Source organism: Carassius carassius, chromosome 47 (assembly GCF_963082965.1).
Source record: "Carassius carassius chromosome 47, fCarCar2.1, whole genome shotgun sequence".
Lineage (NCBI taxonomy): Eukaryota > Metazoa > Chordata > Actinopteri > Cypriniformes > Cyprinidae > Carassius > Carassius carassius.
The window spans coordinates 7,886,054-7,901,834 of record NC_081801.1 but is presented as its reverse complement, the minus strand read 5'-3'; the positions used below and the strand labels follow the sequence as shown (position 1 = coordinate 7,901,834).

At 40.6% G+C, this 15,781-nt stretch overlaps 1 protein-coding gene across 1 annotated transcript in view; it reads left to right on the top strand.

Moving 5' to 3' along the window:
• Positions 1-12,674, top strand: part of LOC132130400 (netrin receptor UNC5D-like) — a 205,570-nt gene extending 192,896 nt beyond the window's left edge. Inside the window, exons 13-17 of the mRNA XM_059542106.1 lie at positions 3,846-4,073; positions 7,864-8,013; positions 8,923-9,087; positions 9,210-9,388; positions 11,874-12,674. Coding sequence (XP_059398089.1) covers positions 3,846-4,073; positions 7,864-8,013; positions 8,923-9,087; positions 9,210-9,388; positions 11,874-12,114 — 963 coding nt within the window. The 3' untranslated portion in view covers positions 12,115-12,674. The remainder of the gene's footprint in view (positions 1-3,845; positions 4,074-7,863; positions 8,014-8,922; positions 9,088-9,209; positions 9,389-11,873) is intronic.
• Positions 12,675-15,781: the final 3,107 nt, after the last annotated feature.

Genomic DNA, 15,781 nt, shown 5'->3' with positions numbered 1-15,781 from the left:
AGCAAGCTCTCCCCTGTGCAGAGGATCTCTTTTCTCGGTATGGAAATAGACGCGGTCGCCATGTTCGCGCGGCTTACGAACGAGCGCGCGCAGTCACTGCTGAATTGCCTGAGACAATTCGAGGGCAAGAGAGCGGTTCCACTGAAATTGTTTCAGAGGCTCCTGGGGCATATGGCGTCCGCAGCGGCGGTCATACCGCTTGGGTTACTCCATATGAGACCGCTTCAGCACTGGCTTCACGTGACAGCCCCTCCCTGGCCAATTCCTCTGAGGAAGGACCTTCTTTCTCAGAGACGGGGCACCCTCTGGCACCCACATCCCGATCTGTGGAACCTACATGTGTGGGTTCTGGACGGGTCACGGAAGGTTTAGGTACCTTGCCACCTCAGGTGGTAGCTACCATCACTTCAGCTAGAGCCATGTCCACCAGACATGCCTATGCTTTGAAGTGGAACCTCTTCGTCACTTGGTGTTCTTCACGGCGTGAGGACCCCTGGAAATGTCCGATTGGGTCAGTGCTTTCCTTTCTTCAGGAGGGATTGGAACGAAGGCTGTCTCCTTCCACCCTCAAGGTCTATGTGGCCGCCATTTCGGCTCACCATGACCCTGTTGAAGGTAAGTCTCTTGGGAGGCACGATCTGATCATCAGGTTCCTGAGAGGAGCAAGGAGGCTCAATCCGCCTCGCCCTCAGCAAGTCCCCTCTTGGGACCTCGCAGTGGTTCTATCAGCACTGCAGAGAGCTCCCTTCGAACCCTTGCTCTCAGTAGAGCTAAAATTTCTATCTTTGAAAACTGCGCTCCTGACGGCTTTGGCTTTGGTGAAGAGGGTCGGGGACCTGCAGGCATTTTCAGTTGACGAAGCGTGCCTGGAATTCGGGCTGGCTAACTCTCACATTATCTTGAGACCCCGGCCTGGGTACGTGCCCAAAGTTCCCACCACTCCTTTTAGGGATCAGGTGGTGAACTTGCAAGCGCTGCCCCTGGAGGAGGCAGACCCAGCCCTGGCGCTGCTCTGTCCAGTACGTGCACTCCGCACCTACGTGGAGAGAACTCGGTGCCTTAGGACCTCAGACCAGCTCTTTGTCTGTTACGGAGGCCAGCAGAAGGGAAAGGCTGTCTCCAAGCAGAGGTTATCCCACTGGATAGTGGATGCTATTGTCCTGGGTTATCAGGTTCAAGACCTCCCATGCCCCCTAGGGGTGAGAGCTCACTCAACTAGGAGCGTAGCTTCCTCCTGGGCGCTGGCGCATGGCGCCTCGCTAGCAGACATCTGTAGAGCTGCGGGCTGGGCGACACCTAACACATTCGCGAGGTTTTATAATCTCCGTGTAGAGCCCGTGTCCTCCCGGGTACTCGCACCTTCGGGCCAGTAAGGACCTGCTCGGTGTCAATCCGCTTGCTGCGCCATTCCACTCCGCGGACTGGATGCGTGCGCTATTTCCCTCAGGTGAGTTCCTCGGTCAGAACCCTGGGTTCCTCCAGCATTGTTGATGTCCAACACTTGTGTACATGCCCTTTGGTCAGCCATGTGTGGGACTAGGTGCCTCCATGTGTCGTGATTCCCCTTCTGGGTAACCCCACGTGTGTATGTCCACAGTAAGTCTCTCCGCAGCATGTGTCTTTCCCTTCGCAAGCCCCTTGCCAGCTCTGTCGTTTTAACTTCCACCCTGCGGGCTGGGTACCTCAGAGTTCTTATGTATCACCACCTTGGTAGATACCTGCCTTCCGTAAGTCCTCCCACGGGCAGGCAGCCTGCTAGCATATGCCCAGCTGGAATATGCTACCCAGTGTAGTCTGTGTGAGCTATAGGCCCTCACTCGTGCTGGCCTCACGACAGGGTGCTATCACTCACACGGGTCGCTGGAAGACAGCCATGTGGCGTTTTGTAAGGGACCCCATTCGTAACGTCGAACGTGACCGACTGAAAGGAAAGTCTGGTTAAGTATGTAACCCTCGTTCCCTGAAGGAGGGAACGGAGACGTTACGTCCCCTTGCCACATCGCTGTTCCGCTGAACGGCCGGGTCACTGGCTCGGCTCCTCAGCGAAGACTTGAATGCGAGTTGCTCGCGTTGCTCCTTATGTACCCGCTCTGCGGGGCGGAGCTCGCGATGCAGATTCCGCAGACCAAGGTACTTTGTGTACCATTGGCTCGTTTTGTACCACTTGAAGGTGATTGGGCTCTCGGGCGAGATCCCATTTGTAACGTCTCCGTTCCCTCCTTCAGGGAACGAGGGTTACATACGTAACCAGACGTTACCCGCGGTTACGAGTCATCCAAAAATATTTTTAATTATTTTCGGGTCAGGGTCGGTCGGGTCGGTCGGGTCGTTTGAAATAAAGATGCCAATTAAACCTTTGTAATTTATATAGTACTAGACACAATTTTGAAATACATAGGCCTACACTTTATTGGCTGAATAACTGGCGCTAAGATGGCGCACGAGCTCAGTCTGCAATAGAGATGGAGGCAGCAAGAGAAAAGTTGAAGACTGGGGAGCAACGGCGCTGTTTTTGGTAAAACATGATTTTGACAACTTCATTAAGTTTTGTTTTATAGAAAACTCTTTTTAAAATTTTCATTTTGTATAAATTGTATCTTAATTTGTATCAATGTTTTATCAATCAATTGCCCGTATTTAATAAATAAGAAGCAAATATATAGCAGACAATGTAATAAGGCGCCGGAACGATCACTTGCATTGCATGTGAACTGGAGGGTGCCGAAACTCAGCTTGTGCTTCACAGATTTGAGAAATATAGGCTATATATTACAGAAAGTTTGAAATGTCTACTTTTAAATGAAAATATTCAAACCAAAATAAATAGACTACTCTCTGATTATGTAATCCATATGAAATGTGCATTTCTCTCTGCCGTTTATGGCGAGTTCGCATCGTCAACTTCATCTTTGCAGCAACACAGAAAACACCAGTCTATTACTACACAATTAAATGTCTCCTTGCTAATTTAGACACATTCATAATCATTACTTTAACCGCTTATTATCCTGTAGGCTATAGCCTATTGAAATAAAATTAATATAAAGGGGCGATTTGTCCAAGAATGGCTTAAATGAACAACTACTAGTCTGCTGAACTTGCAGAAACATCAAAATAGACATAGCCAGACTAGACTATTTTAGTACAAATTATGAGCTTATAGATTATTCTTTTTTTCATTCTTGACATTTTTTTTTTTTTTTTTGCCTAGTTCTTACGTCTATGGTCCAATGATGCTACTATGAGCATTTACTACTTTAAAAAAATGCGGGTCAGGAAGCGGGTCGGGTACAATATTTTCTTTTTCTTTCTTTGCAGTCCTATCTGCGGGTGGGTTGAAAACGTTGGTCGGGTGCAGGTTGTTTAAACATTGACCCGCGCATCACTGGTGCTTATATTGAACATAGACTTGTGTGCTGTATTTTACATGTTTTAGTTTTTTTGAAGACACTTGATTCAAATGATAATTTTCAGAATTATTATTTTAATTATTAATTATTATTTTCTTTCTTTCCAGAAAGAGTTTTGTCAACTGAACAATCTGTTTTTTTTTTGTTTGTTTTTTTTTTTTTTTTTTTTAACGACAGTACAATCCATTGAACCCACTGAATTTATTTTCATCAGAGCCTCATTTTTATTACTGTCTACAATTAAATATGTTGCCACCTTGTCTACTTGGTCTGACCAAAGTCTGTTGCCATCTGAAAGAGACTGACATCATTAATCACCGCTTTTGTCCCTAGTAATAAACATTAATTTAATCACAGTCAATATTATATAAAACTGTAACATATGACACATCAACAGTTGGAGTTTGAATGTGATTGTTTATGTGTTTCTGACAGGAGGTCATGACTGTAGAAGAGGAGAGCACCACTTGTTACTGCCTGTTGGACACTCAGTGCTGCCACCTACTGGTGGAGAGGCCGGGGTGTTATGCTTTAGTGGGAGAGGCCCTCACACAGGCAGCAGGGAAGAGACTCCGACTGGCTGCATTTGGAAACATGGAGCCCAACTTCCTCAACTATAGCATTCGAGTGTACTGCGTCAATGATACACCCCATGCCTTTCAGGTGTGTAAAGACTTTGGCCCAATTCTACCCCTTAGCCCTTCCCCTTTCCCCTACCCCTCTATTTCGCACGTTCAACTGAATGTGTAGGGGTGTCTCGATTCTCTTTTGGTTGGAGGGGAAGGGGTAAGGGGAAGGGCCAGATAGCCCTTCAAACAAAGATTTTTCAGGACCACACTTCAAACGAAGGGGTATGAATTATCTCGGAAACATGGCTGCTACAGCGAACAAAAAGACACATAAATGTAAGCATATTTTTATTTGGCATAAATAAAAATTTTAACAAAAAGTAATAATTTGTTTTATGTTACATTCAATTGTGAGTTCATATTAATGGTCATGTTACTCAAAGAAATGTTTGCAAAAAATCGCTAATATTTGTTAACGTCATATTACAGACTGCATGATAGTGCCACAGCATATGTCTGATCAGGGCCAATCCCCCCAATAATTAGAAATCGCTAAACCATTTTCTCAAATATTGCCTACTCGAGAGAGAAGAGAGAGAGAGAGAAAGAGAAATTGAAGTTGCGTGTATTCGCGTCTGTGCGTTTATCTTTTTATAGTGAGTTTACTTAAAAACAGCGATTGTATCCTCTCGTCGCTGAAAAATATAATGTAGCGATTCAGTATTTAAACTGTATTTAATAAAAGTCGTGGGGCAGCGTTGACAAGTTTATTTTCTCCTGGATGTGTGAGCTGCGCGATTTCCGATATGTGTGTGTGTCAGTAAGCAGCTCATTAATACAGAACGATAATTAAAGGCCCTAATGCACACCATTATGTGTGTGTTGTAAGAGCTAGACGACGAATGATGGCATGTGACGTCATGGTAGTGGTTTCCCAATCCTTAGGGGAATATATTCTCCCTTACCCCTTGACAATCTTTTTCAAGGGACAAGGGGAAGGGCTAGGCGGAGGGGTAGGGGAAAGGGAAGGGGTATAAAATAGAATTGGGATTGGGCCATTGTGTGTGTTATTGCCCACCACATGTGTTTCAGATGCTGATGCACTAGTCAAGAAGACACTGGTTCATTAAAAACAATTCATGCTGGTCCTAACTGGTCTTTCCACTGGTTGCATTTTCGGCTTTCACAGACTTTGTTGGTACCTTAAATGTCATGATGCATATCCCCTTCATACTGCATATGGCATTAGATGGAAATCCACAGCTTATGGGACATTTGCATTCATGGGGCAGCATGTCATGGCTAGCTGTCATGCCCTGTGGGTACTCTGGTTTTACGCTCCACTGAAAGTCAGCTGGACCAATCTTTCTCTCTCTCATACACACACACATCTCCAGCTAACTGATAGAATAGCTTCTTAAATTACAAAGACACGGTGAGCCAATCTTGCTTCACGCATTCACTACGTGACTGAGTATTTTCTGCACACTAATTAAAAATGATTTACATTCTGTAACGTCTTGTTGAATGGACATGGCTTCGGATAAGTCTTTGTTCTGACTACACACGAATCTTGCAATCTCTTCACGTTATTAAGAAAGCATAATATGTCATCTATATTTAATGTTTCACATGGATCTCTTCTTCTCGGTTATAGAGATGTGGAGATGTCTTTGTGTTGCATTGAAGCCTCAAGACATACACAAACTATTGTTTGGCTCTATTTTTCTCTCCAGACACACACACACACAAAGTACTGATGTCTGGAATGTGTTTGAAGTTGAACTAAATTAATAAATTTTAATATATGTGGGATGTTATTATGCCTTCAGAAAGGTACCAGGATTGAAAGTTTTACAGTTTAGATGTCATAAGCCCTGTGTTAAAGGCAGTAAAACTACAACATGCTTCCTTCTACAAATGATAGAGTTTTCAGTTATCAGTCATGCACTATAGAGAATCATTGTAACGGGGTTGACATTTTAAGATGTTACATGTTACAAAACATAAAAGAAAGTGATAAAAGAAACTCTAACTTGAATGGTTAACTACCTGAAAGCATGATGTTGTTGTTGTTATTCTTTTTTTTTGTTTTTTGTTTTTTTTTTGCTCTGTTTTGCATTAATTCATCGTGGTAACAGGGTTGACTTCCTTAGAATACAAATTTTATAATAATACTGCCAAATATACAAAAAAATATAGAGATGAAATTAAGAGAATTTGCTCTCATTAAAATGTGCATATTTAATAATATTGCAAGAAAGCAAATGCCTGAGGACAAGCCAAGCTTTTGTGATGAATTAAAATAAAAAAGTTACTGGGTTGTTAAATTGTCTAGAAAATGTGTAGACAATTTAACAACAACCTAATGTTTTGTTACACATACTGTATACATTCAAAGGTTTGGAGTCGGCAAGTGTTTTATTTTATTTTTTTTTTTTTTTCAGTCACCAAGGATGCATTTATTTAATCAAAAATATGTTAAAAATTACAGTAGTATTCTGAAATGTTTTTTCTGATTTAAAATAACTGTTTTTCTCCATAATGTTTTAAATATTTTTGATAGATTTATTTATTATTTTTGAACAATGAAAAGTAAAAAATAGAAATGTTAATTTTAAATTTAAAAACTGTTATAAAAAACAGCTTTGTAAGTTTTAAAGTCTTTACTGTTACGTTTGATCAAAACATTCCTCCTTTCTGAGTATTTGTATTTTATTTATTTATTTATTTTTATTACAGTTGTGTATGTAGGCAATGCCAATAAATCTTGTAGAATGGCCTGAATCTCAATAAATATGCAAACCTGAGAGTGAAGAGTATAGGCAATACCATTAGCTCAATATCAAGCACTAGAAGTCAGTGGAAAGTCTCCACCTCAGAAAAACTGTATGTGTGTGTGTGTGTGTGTGTGTGTGTGTGTGTGTGTGTGTGTGTGTGTGTGTGTGTGTGTGTGTGTGTGTGTGTGTGGGCAAGACAGATCTCAGTTCTGTGAAGTCATCTCCCAAAAAGAACACACTCACGAGTGAATGGTCAAAGATTGCATTTCTCCACACCAAAGCACTCTTCCACTTTGTTTATCCAGCCGTTCACCTGCCGTTTTTTCTTCTTTTGTACTCTTTGTTGTCAGCGTTGTTTGCATTTCACAAAACAGCAAATGAAATCCTCCCTGGAAACCGAATGAATTCAGACCAGGATCGATCAGCAGCCATCACAGCGAGAGACTATTTTCCTGTCTTTTGTGACAGAGAGAGAGAGAGAGCGAGAGAAAGACACCTAATGCTTTTAATGCTACTGTGTCATTGTCAACAATTCCCACAGAATAGATGCAAAGAGCATTAAATCACCCTTGCCTTTCATCAATGCCGATTCTATCCATCCAGTGTTCTGTATGCTATTTTGTGTGCGTGTTGCATTTTTGCACACGGGAAAGGTAGATGACATTCATTGTGTTCGACCAAGATGGTAATTGAAGACATTGTACCTTTAGATTTATTAGTAGTTGTGTTGCCAGGTTTTGTTTTTGTTTGTTTGTTTTATATTAAGCCCAGGGTGTTTGGGCTTATTGTAATTTCATTCTTGCAGATAAAAAATGCAATGCAGGCATTTCTTCGACCTGTTTGTTGGTGTAGGGGTTCGAAACATCAGCCTCGCTCTGAGGTTTTTAATCACTTTCCACTTCATCTTCTCAGGTTATGAAGATTAAAGGTGCCGCCATACCCAGGAAATAGCTGTTGTGTAGCGTGGGAGGGCTGTTTTTTTTTTTCAGCTGAATAATTTAAACATGAGTAATCAGTTGAGTTCTGTTCCTGGTGTAGGGTATTGTATGTGTCAGGATGTGTTTATGCATGAACGTTTATATCTGTATTTGCTCTTCCTCGCAGGAGGTGGTATCCGTGGAACGGGGTCGAGGAGGGCGCCTCCTGGAGGAACCCAAGACCCTGCTCTTCAGAGCTAATTCTTTCAGCCTGCAGGTCTCCATCCAGGACATCCCCCAGTTCCTGTGGAGCATCAAACCTTTCACCACCTGTCAGGTGCTGTCCTCATGAATATGGATGCGTGCTTCGTATGAATATGCATGAGTTTTGTTAAAATGCATATGAGCCTGAATATTAATGAGATGTCAAATTATGGTGTTCATTTGACTGGTCGTATGAATATTAATACAACTCTGTTTGAGGTAGTTTAGCCAGAAGCCATGGTCGGAATCTGGTGTCTTTTTCTTGGAGATAAGGATGTTTTTTCCACTTGTATGTTTTTACAGGAAAGTGACAATCAAATGTATGTTTTAAGGAATAATTTTAATGGACAAATTGCACAAATGTGTGATTATATTACACTTGGTTTTCAAATCCCCCAAACCTAAGTATTATAACTGCATCTTGTTGAAAAAAGCTATGCTTTTCGAAACAAACAATCAAAAAAAATCCCTTAGACTTACAGTGAATATTTAATGCCCTACATAGAGCTTATTTTGACTTGGGCCATAACAGCATCCTAGCAACCACATATCAATGCTCTGGGAACCATCCAGAACACGTTAGTATCACAGTGTCAGGTTTAGCATGCACAAGCAGCACTCTCTTATCTAGTTCTATTTGCTATGGCAGTAGAGCTATATTTTAGTATTTGTATTATTTTGTCAAATTGTTTTTGGATGACACATTCTCAAGAGTGTTTTTCGCAATGCTGTTTACCCACCATTTGTTTCTTCGTAAAGCTTTATAACCGCAGGCACATTTTTATCCAAATCATACCGATAGCAAGCCCTGTTTTGTCATACTAGGCTGTGTTCTGGCAGGGCCGTCAGTGACATGACACTAAGTAAATTAGCTTCAGCGGCTCCAACAGCAGAATAACAATAAGGAAGAGAGGAGGCACATATATTTCCTACTGATTGCTAAAAATATTCACTTTCTTCACCTTCTTCTTCTTCGGTGCAGGAATTCTCCTTCTCTCAGGTGTGGTGCAGTAGCCAGTCTCCTCTGCAGTGTGCCTTTTCTCTGGAGCGCTACAGTCCAGCAGCCAATCAGCTCTCCTGTAAGATCAGTGTTCGGCAGGTCAAAGGTCATGAGCAGATACTACAGGTCTACACCACCATTGCTGAGGTATGGAAGATAAAAGCTCCCCAACATTTCTTTTTAATCAAAATGTGCATTTCCGATCATTTTATCCCAATTTAACCCCTCTGTGAACTCTAATATGTCAGTGCATTACTTATTTACCCCAGAGTGAAAAAGACACAGTGCCATTCTTCACACAATCAGACTGTACCATCACCTCCCAAACGGGGTCCAGGGCCTTCAAAATTCCCTTGTCCATTCGCCAGCGAATCTGTGCCACCTTCGACACAGCGAATGCCAAGGGCAAAGACTGGCAGCTCTTAGCACAGAAACTGCATATAGACAGGTGAGAAAATTATGCAAAAACACACAGCAGACAAACATGGACATGCTTTGTCCATACAGATGGTGACGTACATGCTCAAATACAAACAAAACTAGGCCTCAACATATGGAATCCCACACGTCTAATTTGCTCCATATTCTTCCAGCACATGGTCACATTAACCTTTGGCAGAGCCATAGGCAGTGGCTATGGGGCTGTAATGAAATCGAACTCATGCTTCCTGCAACCGTTAGTTCCACGAAAACGTACCTCACATCTATGACAATACAATGACAAAAATATAAACACAAGTGACAGTTCATCTTAAATTGTAAATTTTGTCATTACTTACTCACCCTCATGCCATATGTGTGTGTGTGTGTGTGTGTGTGTGTGTGTGTGTGTGTGTGTGTGTGTGTGTGTGTGTGTTTAAACCTGTTAGAAGAAAATCAAAACTCTATTTCGTCCGTTGTGTGTGTGTGGGAGGGGGGGGGGGTCCTCCAGACAAATGGGTGTCAATTAGGTCTGTAAACTTTTGAAAAGCATGTGACTTGAGGCTGAGCTCTGATTGGCTTGTTTCTGATTGTCCTCTAGGCACAATGCCTTGTGTAGATGATATAGTTATTCAATGAACATCTCTTTTTCCAAGTAAAATATGAGTCTTTATGGATGTTTTATTATATGTATAATATTTAAATAATTAAATTGGACATCCATTCAGTCATGTCTGACAACTTGGCAAATATGTTGTCAATACCATTAAAATTAAGATTAAAAAAATGGTCTATAAGTATTTAGGGGATTATAGTTTTTGCATAATTATTAAATTGGGCTTAAACTGTGAAAATATAATGAATTTATATGATTTTATTTTTCTTTATACTATGTCAATTTTCACAGTCTTTAAACAGATCTTAAAGGATTTGATATCCTGGGCTCCCTTGTGTGGACAATATTGGTATTGTGGCTTTCATCTCTGAATCACATTAATATAAATGGCTGATATTTTTTTTTAATCATTAAACTTTTTGTTATTTAACTGCTTTGTCTGCTCTTTCTCTTTATTCCCACTCTAAAACTTCCCTGGTCTAGAGCTTAATTAGCTGCCTGTTTTTATTATTATTTTTTTGCTATGTGTGTGCACTGCTGTGTGTGTGTGCACTTGGATGGGTTAAATGCAGAGCACAAATTCAGAGTATGGGTCACCATACTTGGCCACGCATCACGTCACTTCACTCGAGTTTAAAATACATTGTGTGTTTATTCGCTTCACTGCAGCGGAGACTGAATAAAACTTCCTTTCATGATGTGGGTTTACTTTAGCAATATTTTTACCAGGGACAGAGTTGTTTTTGAAATAAGGCTTGGAGAGTCGGACAGAAGGATTTAGGGAAATTTTCTAGCTGGTCAGAGCTCCAGGCAGTGTGTAATGAGAATGTCTCCTCCTTGTTAAGCGGATTTCTGCAATTACCTTCTGAGGATCTGCAAGCTCGTCTAAACAGCGCAGAGGGCAATTATTCCGAGAGTTTGCGGCGCAGGAGTTAGTGTAGCGCAACACTGCCCCCTGCTGGAGTCTGAATGCCCACAGAATATCAAAGAATTACATTGTTTACATCGCCCCATCAGGGTGGCGGTATATGTTGATGGACTGGCTGATAGTGAGGTCAAATATCCTGCTGAAAAACCAGCATGACATGTTTTGTGATCTCACCAGGCTGTTTAACTAGCGACATCATGCTGGTCGGTCACCAGTTTTATCCGTGCAGACTATCATAACCAGCTTGGAAATTAATGATCGCCTTCTTTTTTTTCTTCTTTTTTTTTTTAACCTTTTAGCTTTTTTAATTCATTGACTGCTGTGACTCTTTGTTTTCTAAAAAAAAAACAGTAATGGAAGGTCAGCAAAAGGTCAACAGGAAGTTTTTCCGCCACACTTTCAAATGTGGGGGCAGAAGATGAGCTATGTCTGCTTCTTTAAGACACACACCTACAGAACTGTGATTTTCCGCTTCTGTGATTCAATTGTGTCTCAAAGATGGGTTGATTTTCCTTTCCAGCAAAACTTCTTTAATATCCTTCTCGCTTTTATAAGCTAATTTAACCATTTTGATATGTTGTTGCGGGAAAGAGGCATTACAGGATAACATTATTAAATTGAAAGTTATGCAGACAGAGAAACCTTGCAATAGAGTTCAAAATTCAGTGTCAGGGCGAATAATATGAATTTATATAACCAAACATGTGGGTTAGCTCAGTAAGAATTTTAAATAAAAACATAATTATAATTATATTTATAAATATCAGATTTTTAAGTTTACTGATCAAACTCTAAATCATAATATGTTAACTTTAGGTCGTTTATGCTTTTAAACTTGTATTAATATTTGTCCCTGGTCTCTCTTTGCAGAGAGAACTTGTTTAGTTGTTTTTTTATTCAGTTTTATTTTGTACTGTTCAGACTGTGCTATTAATCCAAGTTTTTCCCCCTTTTTTTTCCCCCATACAGGAACCTGGGTTATTTTGCACGCCAGACGAGCCCGTCCGCTGTCATTCTGAGTTTATGGGAAGCTCAGCATCAGGAGCGGGGTGATCTGGACTCTTTGGCCAGCGCTCTGGAGGAAATCGGCAAAGTTCAGTCCAAACACTCCACCAGCACGGACACATTGGACCGCATCAGCAAAACCATCCCCTCCAGCGACTCCATCATGGACCGCAGCAGTGAGGAGCTCGACGCAAACCACACCTAAGAACAGTTTCATTTTAAAATGAAGACTAAAACTGTGTCCTTATTGGAGATTAGAGGTTACGACAAAGGGAGAGAGGAGGTGGAACTTTAAGAGGTTGCAAAGCCCTGCAAATAGTTGCTCCTCCCTCTCCTGGACTGATAAAAACAGGGTGTTAGAGATGGGTTGTGACCAAATAGACAAGCTTCAGTGATTCACAGAAACTCTCACACACACAGTATTCCTATCAAGTACCCTTAAACGCCTCAGAACAAACTGACTTATACACTAAGCCTGTCTGATGAGAATTTGCAGCTAAAGATTGTGGGTAAGCTTTCGCGATCATTTGTTTCCATAAAGGCAAACTGAGAAAGTTCAACAGCCTAGATGTTGACGTGCGACCACAGACCGGGGCTGCCTCGATGCTTCAGAGTGTTGAAGAATGTGTCGTTGTTTTTGTGGGACACTTTTATTTTGCGTCTTTCTGTTCGAAAACCACAACGGTTGTCTGCATTTCTGAGTAACTTTCTGATTGCAAATAGATAAAAAATAAAAAAGCATCTGTATTATTGAATACTATTAAAGCCTGTTGGATAGCAACCAGTGTAAACTGAAAGATGTACTCAAAGATAACCAAACAAAATATTGTTATACGTTTACTTTTTTAGCCTATCAAAATATATAATTATTATTGCTGTTATTTTTTTGTCTGAAGGAGGGAATATAAAAGAAGAAAGCAGAAAACAATAATGATTAATAATGACAAAGTGTGATTAGAGGTAAAGAATATAATAAATAGTGGTGGGCCGTTATCGGCGTTAACGTGCTGCTTTAACGTGAGACTCTTATCGGGCGATAAAAAACAATATCGCCGTTAATCTATTCTCAAAGTTGGGTGAGCTGGGTCTATACTAAGCAAGGTATGATGACTTTCACCTTGATATTTTATATAACCGACTGGCCGAGGCCAGCCTAAAAAGATGCTCAGGACAGTTGACGGGCCACTGCCACGCATCGTCACGAAAGCTTATCTTTTTCACGTGTTTTTAAGCCTTACCGCTTGTCGATTTAAACATTACAGCATCCAAACACAAGACGCGGAAAAGCTGAACAGAGTAGCTGGTTACTTGTGCGCTGTGTTCGGTGCGCAAACAGAGATGGACAGCAACACTTAACCGAGCTCTCTTCTGCGAAGTTCTCCTCATAGTCCCTCCTGTACCTGAACGAACAAATACAAATCGCAGTTTGAACAAACAAAAAGATGTGAAAGAGCCCAATTCAGTACTCGCGGTGTTCAGGGTTCACGCAGAGAAAGGCGTCTCAAAACGCTTGAACACCGAATTTGCTTATTTTTGCTCTTGTGCCGACAAATACATACAAAATATGTCAAAATATCCACCTTGGAAATTATGCTCGAAAAAACTGTCAGTTATTTCTTAAGTGAAAATAAACAGTTGAGGAAAAAAATGGGATGTGTATTATATTGGATGCGTTCATCGTCTCTTAAAGTGACCGCGCCTAATTTAGCTACTGGCTGCTGTAATGTTAATCCAAGAAAATGAAAGAAAATCACTCACTGCTCTTGACTGAATTACTTTGTAGTTTTAACAGTCAAACCAAAAATTATTCAGACACCAGATATACTTTTTTGATATATATAGCAAAACTGTAATAATGTGAGAAATGTTGAAGGTGTCTGAATAAATGTAGGTTTGATTGTATATTTAATTTTTACATTGAAGACTATCCAGTGCTATTTTACAGTTAATTATTTGGTTTCTGTACCTTGACACCTACAAACTTGAAAAAAAACTTAAACATTGTGTAAATAGCACAAATAAATAAAAATAAACGAACATACAAATTAAACAATTTCAAACAGGGCCCACTGGTACAACCTTCACCGGGGCCCCGCTGACCCCAGCTACGGTCCTGCTCATACCTGTTTCACACATACTCCATCTGCAGTGCGTATGCAGTCCGTGTGCGTTACGTATGTGGTGCAGCACGGACTCGATGTGCTTTCACACAGTTCGCTACTCGGTAAACGATCGCTGCACTGCTGCAGACGCAACGCTCCTGGAACGCAACTGGAATCCGTTAACATGAGTGCGTAAAAAAATATGCAACGCATACGCACTGCAGACGGAGTATGTGTGAAACAGGCGTAAGGTTGTTTGCACCTTGTGCAATGTGGAATTAGTTTACAGCTTTTTCAAGCACTTTGTGATGCATTTTGGAAACAGGAGATGAGCCCCTTTTCTAATGCACCACCTAGCTTGATAAACCACTTTTCAAAGACTTACTGTTTGTCAATTTTATTTGGGTAACACACATATTCTGAATGCCTTCGGCAGAATTCGAATGAGCCATTTTAATCTAGATTAATCTAGATTAATTTCAAGATCACAGTGAGATTAATCTAGATTAAAAAAAATTTATCTATGCCCACCACTAATAATAAAAAACAAATTTAAAGGGATGCTTCACCTAAATAAATAATCATCAAAGTACTTGTAACTCGTCACCTAAGTCTTTTAAAGCGATATCAAAATTTGTTTTTATTCCTCAAAAGAAAGAAACTGGTAGAAATGGGTTTGTAACAAAAAAGGGTGAACAAATGTTGACAGAACTGTCATTCTGGGGTAAACTGTCTCTTTAAATGTCACCAAGCTGACTGCTGATTGGTCAAAATCCTCCTTTATTAGCCGTCTCTCAAAATGACGAATGATGGACAGCTGTGTGTAAAATTCATTGGATAACCTGGTAAAAATCCATCAAACATATTTTGACAGGAACCTCTGATGGTTTGATCTAAAACACACACTCACATTAGCAACAGAGAGGAATGAATCCCATATGTGTTTTTTTTTTCTTGTTGTTTTATCCTTCCTTTAAATACATCCAGTACCAGCATGTGAACTCATATATTGACCAGATGGGATCAATGCTGACCTCTGAAAAGGCATTTCATCTCACCTGCTGGAAAACTACAAAATGCTGACAGGTGCACACGCATAAATGCATAATAAAGCTTAGATGTATAATCAACCATGTCGGAACATAAAGCTTACAATATCTGCCGCATCTCATCCCAGGTAAAGCATATCACTTCATCTGAGTTTGAAAGATGAGCTGTGCGAGAGTGTGTTGCTAATACTAGATTAGCATACAACTGTGTGAATATGTGATGAAATAGTCTGTTGCATCAGACTGTAAAAAGAGATTGTGTTTTTTGACATACTAAATTAACAAAACCTTATATATGCCATGTCTGAGGTATATTAGGGAGGGAATGTAAGGGAAGGGAGGACATGAGAAGAAAACAAGGAAGAGAGATGAGAAAGAGGAGAAAAGGAAGGCAGAAAGAAAACATAATGACTGAAGAAATAAGAAAATAAAAAAGAGGAGAAGAGATTTGAAAGGGATAAGAGGAGGACCAAAAAAGAGGAAATATTGAAGGGAAAGGAAAAGAGAAGAGGAAATATGAAAGGGGGAAAAGAGGAACAAGAAGAGGGAAAAGATGAGGAACAAGGAAAGGACATGATACCAGTTTTAGTGATATGAATTTACATCCATATCTGAGCATGTGTAAACAGTACAGTTACAAGAATGATGCAGAGAGCTCTCAGGCGTTCCACATGTAAAATGTGTGAGAAAGAGAGAGAAACAGAAATGTTCTGATAGATTT